The sequence below is a fragment of the Theobroma cacao genome, chromosome 5 (genome assembly GCF_000208745.1).
Source record: "Theobroma cacao cultivar B97-61/B2 chromosome 5, Criollo_cocoa_genome_V2, whole genome shotgun sequence".
NCBI classification, from domain to species: domain Eukaryota; kingdom Viridiplantae; phylum Streptophyta; class Magnoliopsida; order Malvales; family Malvaceae; genus Theobroma; species Theobroma cacao.
This window is the reverse complement of record NC_030854.1, coordinates 9,106,186-9,116,687: the sequence shown is the minus strand read 5'-3', so window position 1 is coordinate 9,116,687 and position 10,502 is coordinate 9,106,186. Positions and strand designations below refer to the sequence as shown.

The window sequence follows — 10,502 nt, the reverse complement described above, 5'->3', positions numbered from 1 at the left end:
ATTATTAAATAATTAAAATAATATTTGGTTATTTAAGTTTATGTTGTTTATTTGGATCGTTGTGTTTAGTTATTTAAGTTTATATTGTTATTTGGATATTTGTGTATAGTTATTTAAGTTTATGTTTAAGATATTTGTTTTTGATTATTAAAATTTAAATTTTATTATTTTTTTTATTAATTTAATTAGTAGTTAATTATATGAAATATGTAGAGAAATATTATTGTATATACATACGGGTTCGAATTACGACAATTGGGTACCCATGAAAAATATTTTAATAATTTTTTATCTAATCAAGTTTTTAAACGGGTTAAGAAAATTATAGGGTAGTGGGAATGTATTAGGATAAATATTAAGATAATAATTTTTAAAATTATTTAGATAGTTAATAGAGTTAAAGTATTTAATTTTTAATAGAATTAGAATTAGAGTATTTCGAAATTAACGAGTACTTTACTCGTTAACGTCTCTAACCGCTAAATCTATAAGAGTCCAAAACTAAGCCTCATACCGATGGTATCAACTCTAACTCAACAACCAATAAGCAGATTTAACTCTTAGAAACTAGCCAGGCCCAAACCCAATCTAATCTAAGGCTTTTAAAGGGCCTGTGCAAAGTATTAAAGTATAAACGAGCGCTTGGTGTTAAAATGTTGAATGATCATCTCCCATCTTTGGTTTTATCCATGTCATTCGAATAGTGAAATCAAAACTTAATATTTCATTTCAAAATTTTTTATAAAAAAAAAAAAAACAAATTGAATGAATGTTGACTCACAAATCGGTTTACAAGTTAACATGTGTTATCTGAACCTAACATTTGACTGGGATTCATCCTAATCAAAACTTTTGTCTAACAAAATTTTCCACTGTGTTATCCAGTTTGACACAATTACCATTCATAAAAGAGTCTTCACTTCTCAGACAAAAATTCAGGTTCAAATTGCAATTGCAAAGGAATATGGTTACCATGACCCTCTTTAGACCTATAAAAACTTTTGCTTGGTGATACAATTTTAGTGGAATTCACCCATCTTAGTTTGATCATCACTTTGCAATACTATTTTTTTTTCCTATCCCCTTCCCATCCCAATCAAGAAAATTTATGTCAAACAAGTTTTCTCAATGGCCTTTAATATTGGACAAATGTAAAAAAATCTGATCTTGTTAGTCAAATTCCATATGTTGCTATCACTTATGCATTCTAAACAGAATATAATTATAAGACCCTGACTACAGCTGTTTCCTTAACAAAAATTTGACAAAGATAGTTTTTGAAAGGGAATAAGCTGATACTTCAAGCCCCTTTCAACTTCAAAATACAAGTGCCAAACCATGTCCTTGGATGCCAAAAGCAGACAAACAAAGACAAAGCCAAATTAAGGTTCTTTGCTGTAATGCTTGTCTTAATCCAGCAGATTAGTAAGTAAAACAAGATTAAATAAGAGATGGGTAGAGATGGGTTTGAACCAGAAATGTCCATCCCACCCAATAAAAATTTAAACCCACTAACAGTGCTTAAATATTTTGTGGCTTCTCTTCATCTGCCATTGTCTCAAGATTTTGGTACGAAACTGGATAATATGGGCAAAGAAAATAATTACTACAAGTTAGATCATATCTCAGTAAATAATCAAACTAGATGACAAACTTAAAATAAAAAGAAAACCATCCTCCCATCTGATTTTCTTTTTCTTGTATTTAAGGACAAGAAACAATTAAATGTTAAATGTGTTTTGATTACATCTTCAACAAACAAGCAGGCCTGTGTCTCTCATGAATAAAGAAGTGGTCGGCTACCCAAAAAAGAAGAAAAAAAATGATGTGAAGAGTTGGCCCATGATTTGTCCATAGGTGTTTGGTATAATGAACCTGCTTATATTTGCTTGTTGGAAAAATATATTATCTTTTTTTATATGGTTGCTTTGTTATGAAATAAACAGGTAAGGTTTCAATTGTACTGTTTTTTGGCTTGTTAGATTACTTTACATTTTCTTCCAAAAACTTGCTGATTTTCAGATGTAATGAGCCCTCGAAGATAGTTTATATACATATTTCTAGTGGTTTGATTGGAAAATTTCTAGATTGCTTTCAACATGATCTTTTGGAGATTTAAAGACAAGAATATTCCCCTTTGTTCATTGATGTCATCTTAATTAATAACAATATCCAATTACATCCCATTTAGCATGTTCATTATCTTGATATATTTCACTTTAGAGTTGATTAATGATTGAGTTCAACATCTATTTTATATCTTTTAGGCCAAGTAATAAGTCTACGGTTAGTGAATCATATTAGTTGGACATTAATTACATGTGTCATAATCTCATCATCTCTTCATTTTTTGTTATCAGTCCAAACAATCAATCATGCTACACACCTAAATTAAGCTGAATTTTCTTGGTTAAAATCATACTCTTGACCTGAACTGAATGTACAGTACTTGCACTGCAACCTAAATATATACCTACCTGTTCTTTCTTTCTAGTGTGATTTCATTGATGGTGTCACTTATCAAGCAAATTTTTTTTGACTGGTAATTGAGGATCTAACTTATCTTAATTCACCAAAAAGTTCGGTTTATTTTATTTAATATCATGTTATTGCAATTCACAATGAAAACGGAATAGATAAAACTCTTGTGCAATAGATCATTGCACGATTGATGTTCAATTCCTCAACTTCTAAAACCTGAATAGAGACAAGGGAAAGGATGCCCTTAATGGGATGTCTATGTTTTCATATATATTAAAGGAATGAAGTAAACAAATGCTCTCTGATAGGTACAAAGAAGAGAATATAATCACAAGGCAAATTGCACAAATTCTTACTGTCTTGCAGTATGAAGAGTTCTCATCACTCCATAAATCAAATCAAGATGGAAGTTTTCATAATGACAGAAGCATGCACAGCCTTGTTCGTTCGTTTTTTATCTTACATATCTTTTCTACATGGATTTCAGGCCATTCAATGATTTCTCAAACTAAGTACGGTAGGCAGTACAGAAAAGAATAGGGAAAGTGGATAATGTGCTGAGAATGAGGGTATGTGGGAGGCACAAATATAGAACTCAAGCACTCATTGCTTTGCTGTTTCCCTCTTTGAATGTCCTAAATCCATGTCATGATTGATTACATCCACATATATTTATACCTTTTCATTGATAGTATGCAAAGTTTGTGAGAATTCTGAGTGTAAAATTAAAGATGAGAAGGGCTTTGAAGTACGTTCAAATCCCATACATGAAATTCTCCATCTTACAAATAAAATTAAAGATAAGGATAATTGCTATTTAAACTCCTTTTGTTTGCATGCACATAAGTGTTCAAAATCTTGAATTTGGAACAACCATTTTTCCTCTAAGTGAAGGGGAATATTGTACACTTAGAAAAAAAGAAATCATAGTGATTGCGTCAGATCCTACTCACAAGTGATTGCTGACGGATCATCTTTGGTAGATGATAAAAGCAAATGAACCAAAAGCATAACTAGTTAGGTTCTGAAACAAAATAATAATAATAATTATAATAATAGTAATAATAATAATAATAATATGGAATGTTTAAACCATGACACTATCAGTCTCTTAGATCAGTCAGTGTTTTGAATATAGGTTTACATATGTTTTTGTTGATTAATATCTAAAGAAGGAAAAGATGGTATGGAGAGTTCTAAGCAGCAATTTAATAACATACTGTCTGTTGCTCATTCGCTATCTTTTCCTTTCTTTGTCGCTTTTATCTCCTTTTTTGCAAACTCATCCTGTTGTCACCATGATCCAATGTTCTGTCATTTTCAATCTTAATGACTCAAACTTAATTTGATGCAGGGAATAGTGGTGTTCTTAACGTTCTGTTCTGTAACGGACTACAGGCATACACTACGTTTTGTTGGATTTTTTTTCTTTTTAAATGTAATTTCTTAATTGAATCCCAAGTCATTCCATACCAAACCAATTAATCCACATGTTGTTGTGTGTGAACCCTGTGCCTAGTACGGACAAGAGTTTTATCATGAAATCTCAGTATAGACTTGGCTTGGTGAGTTCAAGTGATCAACTACTTCCTCTAAAATCAATAAGTTGCATCAAGTAACTCTTCCTATGAGTGCCACCTGGTTTGAGTTTTCCTTCTTTTTCCCAACTATTTGAGCTTTGGGGACCAAAAAAGGGGGTCAGGACTGGTTGTTGTCCAATGCCATTAACACAACAGATTCTTTGACTAGAATTCGATAATATTTTAATTAAAGCTGTAGCCTCATCATCCTTCCACTTTCTTAGCTAAAAGAGCAACAAAAAATCAAACATGAATAATAAATTAAAAAAATTATGAGAGATAACCTTTTTAATAAATCCAATTCAAAAATATCATTCATTATAATTTTAATAATTTTTAATCAATTTTTAGCATGACTTGACAACAATGCCTTTTAAAAAATTTCAGACAAATTAAAATGGTTTCAATTTTCTCTATTCTGTCATGACAAAAATTTCAAAATTAAATCTTGATTTCTCTCTCTTGCCAAATACTATCTATCTCGCCATCTAACTTTTTTCTCACCATCCCGAAGAGCAAAGATAACATTAAGCTCTTTCTTATTTTGTTTTATTTTTTTGGATGGTGGATTTTGGGGTTCTCAAGGGTGATGAACAACGATTTTGCTCTTTTATGGTGATTGCAATCAGCATAATGAATGTGGTAACTGGATTCTTTCTGGTGATGACTTGCTTCAAAATGTGTGCTCCGATGGAGATGCTTGTGTTGATGAGTTGGATCAGATTGGTTAAGATGATGGGCTTAGGGAAAATGAACAACTAAAGCATGTTTGATGGATTTTTATAGTGGTTTTCGTTGTGTCTGGTATTGAGATGATTGTTAAGCATATTTGTTGGGGATTTTGTTTATTTTTATGAGATTTTGAGTTAGAATTGTTTAGGGAATATTTTGTAAATGGAGTATATTTTGTTTTTACATAAGAGGAGTGAGCAAGACCCTCCTGATAAGGATATATTTTGTCTTATTTTAGAGGGTTATGAAATTCTGTAACCTCTCTTTTATGAAATGCACAATTTCTTGGCTTAGCAAAAACAAAAAAATATGTGTTTTAGGTTATTGAATTTTTTGGTTTATTCATAGAACCAAAAAATGAGGAGTTAAAATTGATTAAACATATCTGTATATTAGAATACTGTATGACTTTGACAATTTAAACTTAGCGGTGAGCAGGCAAATCAATTAGTTATTAGATATTACATTACTGGTTTTTAGGCATTGTGTCACTAGTATTTAAGTATTGCCAGATTGATTTTTAGACATTACGTGACTTAATCATTGCGTGATTGGTTTTTAGGTATTGTGTGACTGGTTTTAGGCATTGCGTGATTGGTTTTTAGACATTGTATGATTGATTTTGAAACAACGCCTAAGTCACACAATGCCTTACTAACTAGTCACGCAATGCCTTACTAACCAATCATGCAATATCTATCAACTAGTCATGTAACGCCATATCAACCAGTTTCGTAATATCTAAAAACTAATCACGCAATGTCCAAAAATTAATCACGTAATGTTCAAAAATTAATCACGCAATGTCTAAAAATTAGTAACGTAATGCCTAAAAACTAGTCACACAATACCCAAAAACCGATTATACAATGCTTAAAAACCACCAAAACTACTGAATTTTATTTAACAAAAACAATAACTTCAAACGATACACCATATTTCATTTAACAACATAATTAACGAATATACTTACTTGACAAATAATGCTCAAAATGCTTAAAGATTTTCTTCATGTATAAAAAATCACTCCAAAATACTTAAAAATGCTTAAAACACTCAAAGGTTTTTCTTCATATATCAAAAACTACTCTAAAATGCTTAAATGTTTTTTTTTCTGATAAGGAATACTCCAGAGATGAATGGTATGAGGAGGAAAACTCCAAAGATATGAGTTGGTTGAGACGCGAATATAAACATATGGGTTGGTTTCATTAAAGGTAATTTTATCTAATATTAATTTTTTTTGACTAAAAATAATTAAAATTATAGAGAAATCTATTTTCAAAAACATCTTATGTATGAGGAGCATTTTTTAAAAGAATCCTAATAAATTTGGGATTGGATAATTCTAAATCAAATCTTAACGGAGATATAAATGCGGTATATTGAGTCAGCTGATGAAGTCTTGTTACCCAGCTGGGTTGAGGGAATTGGCTTTCCAGAAATGTAAGTGAAAGAGATATCTAGAGAGAGGTCCAAAAGGGGTAGCAGTTTTGATGCCGCTGCCAACTTGACAAAGTTAATTCTTGTGGAAAGTACAGCAGATACTTCTTAAAAGTAAAGGATTCAAAACCTTTGGTTCTGACTTCTGATTCTTAGTGGGCTAACCCACTAAAACTCCTTTGTTCCCTTGTGCTCTGAGAGTGGGCTAAACTCTGTGCTTGTAATGAAGAGTGGGCAGCTGTTTGCAGTAATAAACAATATGTTAGGTCTAGTCAGCACTATAAAGTATATACTCCCCAAAGAAAATCTTTGTTCTCATCTCCCAATAAAATGTTCTCGACACCAAACTTTTCTACCTATAAATATGGGGCCAGCCAGGGACAGCCTTCACACTCATTCCCTTCCCTAGACCCATTTCTCTCTTTTTGGTTACCTTGAAGAAAAGAAAAACCATCTCGAAAGGTTTTTGCCTTAGGCTCTTTCACTTGGTGGCCTTTCCTCCCCTGCCTCTACCCATGGATATTGAGTCAACAGCTCAAGAGAAAGCCAGGTTTTGTGGGATTGCTTGCGGCAGCGCTAAGGCCTTGCCTGATATGTTGAAGGCCAAGGTTATATCAATTGCTAAGAGCATCATGAAGCTTGAGCAAGATGACCCAAGAAGGCTCATTCACTCCCTGAAAGTGGGCCTTGCTCTCACATTGGTGTCGTTATTATACTACGCTAGACCTCTCTATGATGGTTTTGGGGTGTCAGGAATGTGGGCAGTGCTAACAGTTGTGGTTGTATTTGAATTCACAGTAGGTAAGTTAAATTTGAGGGTCGGCTATTAAGTTATTCAGAAGTCGCAAAAGTTCGCAAATTTTATAGTAAAGTATTAAAATAGTGAACTCATATCTTTACCTATTCAGGTGGAACTCTAAGCAAGAGTTTAAATAGAGGATTTGCAACATTTTCCGCTGGTGCTCTTGGAATTGGAGCAGACTATTTTGCAGGTCTCTTTGGAAAGCAAGGAGAACCCATTGTCCTAGGAATCCTTGTTTTCCTGCTAGGTATACCTAAACAAATAATTCTTACATGTTTACCTTTACAAAATCTCTTATATATCTTCCTCTTCCTTATCCTCTGCATCCAAATAGAACAGGTACTCAACTCATAATCATGTGAGTTGACTGTTGCTTTGTTTATTTTTGCAGCTACAGCAGCTACATTCTCAAGATTCTTTCCAAGGATCAAGGCAAGATATGATTATGGAGTCCTGATATTTATACTGACCTTCAGTTTGGTAGCTGTTTCGGGGTACCGAGTTGATGAACTGGTGGTGCTAGCCCATCAAAGACTATCAACAATTATAATGGGAGGAGCAACCTGCATGCTTATATCCATTTTTGTTTGTCCAGTATGGGCTGGTGAAGATCTTCACAGGGCAGTCGCTTCCAACCTGGAAAAGCTAGCTAGTTACCTAGAAGGTACACTAGTGCTTGTAGCAGAATCAACCTAGTTTACTTTACCCAAGTTGACATATGAGACACTTCAAAAATTAATTATTTGACTTAATTTAAATTTTGAAACTCATATAAAGTTATTCACTAGGTTTAATTTAAATTCTTCAGCTAATGTGAAATTTAAATAAAAAATAATTAAAACATTCAAGAATTATTAAATTCATGAAATTTTTTGTATTAAGAAAGAATTCATGTCATATTCATATTTTTTATATATTGTAGGATTTGGAGGTGCATATTTTCAATCCCATGAAGATGATGGGAGTGGTGTGGTTTCAAAGGATGGCAAGTCATTTCATCAGGGATATAAAAGTATTCTCAACTCAAAGAACAGCGAAGAATCTTTGGTGAGTTTAGCTTCTCTCCACTAAACTTTGCCTTTGCATGCATGCCACTAACATTTGTACTTGGTATATATATATTTATATATTAAATATACATAATAAAAAGTTATGTTATCATGGTTGTTGATCTAATGCCATGTTTGCAAATAAATTAACAGGCAAATTTTGCTAGATGGGAACCTGGACATGGCCGCTTCCGACTCCGTCACCCATGGAAACACTACTTGAAGATTGGAGCTCTTGCTCGACAATGTGCCTATCAGATTGAAGCTATCAACGGCTGCATTGACTCTGATATCCAAGTACTACCTCGCTGTACAATCTTTAAGCAGCCACTGTTCAGATGCAAATCTGGACAAGCATATAACTTAATTATAACTGAAGTTAGGATTCAATCTAAAAGGAAAATGCCTTAGCTTCGTTAATATACCAACGAAAAGACCCCATTAATAGGAAGTAATCAATCATTTGGTCGAAAAGTTTAAGTATTACACGAAAATCTGTTATGTATTTCATATGCATAAGTTAATACGTAATAGATTAAACGATTATTACTCACTTGACCGTGGTTGTTGTTGCAGGCATCACAAGAATTCAAAAGTAAAATTGAAGGATCATGTAAAAGAATGAGTGCAGAATGTGGTAAGGCACTAAAAGCATTAGCCACAGCAATGAAAACAATGACAGATCCATCCTCCACGAATCCCCATGTGGAGAACTCCAAAGCTGCCATGAAAGACCTCAAATTTGCTCTCAAAGCAGCCTCCTTAGAAGATGAAGACTTCCTAGCAATAGTACCAGCTGCCACAGTCGCTTCAATTCTGGTCGAGATTGTCAAATCCGTAGAGAAAATTTCAGAAGCAGCCAATGAACTTTCCCAACTAGCTCGTTTCAAGAAAGTGGAACCGACTGTTTCACCAGAGAAACCACAGCAGCTGCTTCACAGGGGAATCATCCAACCCGTTTTGGATGCTGATAGCAACGATAATGTTGTTATCGCAATACATGAAATATCCACTGATTCGCCAGAGAATGAGAAACCTGGCCATCAGGTACCAAAGCCTGGCCAAAGATTTATGGAAGTGTAAATATTTGTAGCTAACATGTGACTAGCTCTCTCTCTCTCTCGTTGCTAATTATCTATGCCTCATATTTAATATGGGGCACTTGAAGAGGGAAGCAATTATTAACAAATCCTTCCCTGTTTTGTAGTCAATCTCCTTTTAATATGTAGCCCTTTCTCTTGTTGTCTCTATTGAGCTATGTGGCTGCTTTTTGTTTCTTAAACTTTTGTAATGTTATGCAAAGTCAAACATCAAACAGTCCAACTTACTAGAAGTTAAAGCAAATATGAGTTTGTCTACTAATTTACCTTGTATTTTATATGCATAAGAACCAAAGGGAATGTTGGACTTAAACACATGATTTTGTCATTGTATACTTTTTTTTATTGTTATTTTCACTACCAAAAAAAAGCTTTTTCCAACGGAATTTTTCGTTGGAAAAAGTTAAAATTCCGTTGAAAATACATTTTTTCGATGAATTTCCAACGAAAAATTTCGTTGAAAAATTTCATTAGGCAAAAATGCATAATCTGTTGGCTATCTCATAGTGATTCCATTGGAAATTACCAACGAAATTTGCGTTGGAAAATAATTTCGAACGGAAAATTCCATTGGAAATAATTCCGTAGGAAATGAATTTCCGACGAAAAATTCTGTTGGAAAAGCATTCTCAATGGAGAATTCCGTTGGAAATTTTCAATGGACGTTTTTGTTGAAAACGCATTTCTAACTGAATTCCGTTGGAAATTTTCAACGAAATTTTCCGTTGCTGATGTATTTCTAACGGAAATGCTTTTACTAATTTTCAATTGCATATCCTATTAGTAATGCTTTTCCAACAAAAATTACCATTTAAAATTTCGATAATAAATTATCAATTGACATCCATAATTGACTTTCAAAATATATAAAAAAAACACACATTAAAAACCGAGATTCAAAATCAAGTTCATACAATTAAAAATTATCATAAACACACAATATCTAAAAATGTTAAACGCATATGAATATAAAGCTAAATGTGTTATTAAACACCTAAACTAAAAGTATCCGAGTGTAGCAGTGAAAAAGAGACATCATATCATGAAATGTTGTGTTCTTACTTGTCAAGATTTGAGCTTGAAGGTCCCGCATTTCCTTGTTTTGAAAACGCATTAGTCATGATCATGGTTTCCATATGTGCCATAAATTCACTCATGCTTTCTGCCATTGCATTCTTAATTTCTTCACGTATTCCCCAAAGTATTTCCTCACGTATCTTACCCAAGTTTTCTGAAAGATTTTTCACTTTTTCTTCTAATGCAATTGCGAAACTGGTAGCGTTTGAGTTGATAGGGCCACACGCAGACTCAGACG

General features: G+C 33.1%; 1 protein-coding gene across 1 annotated transcript; it reads left to right on the top strand.

Moving 5' to 3' along the window:
* Positions 6,648-9,333, top strand: LOC18598406 (aluminum-activated malate transporter 8). Its single transcript, XM_007027918.2, has 6 exons — positions 6,648-7,037; positions 7,145-7,285; positions 7,430-7,702; positions 7,961-8,085; positions 8,241-8,384; positions 8,664-9,333. Exons 1-6 carry the CDS (start codon positions 6,752-6,754, stop codon positions 9,168-9,170), a joined length of 1,476 nt encoding a protein of 491 aa, XP_007027980.2. The 5' UTR covers positions 6,648-6,751; the 3' UTR covers positions 9,171-9,333.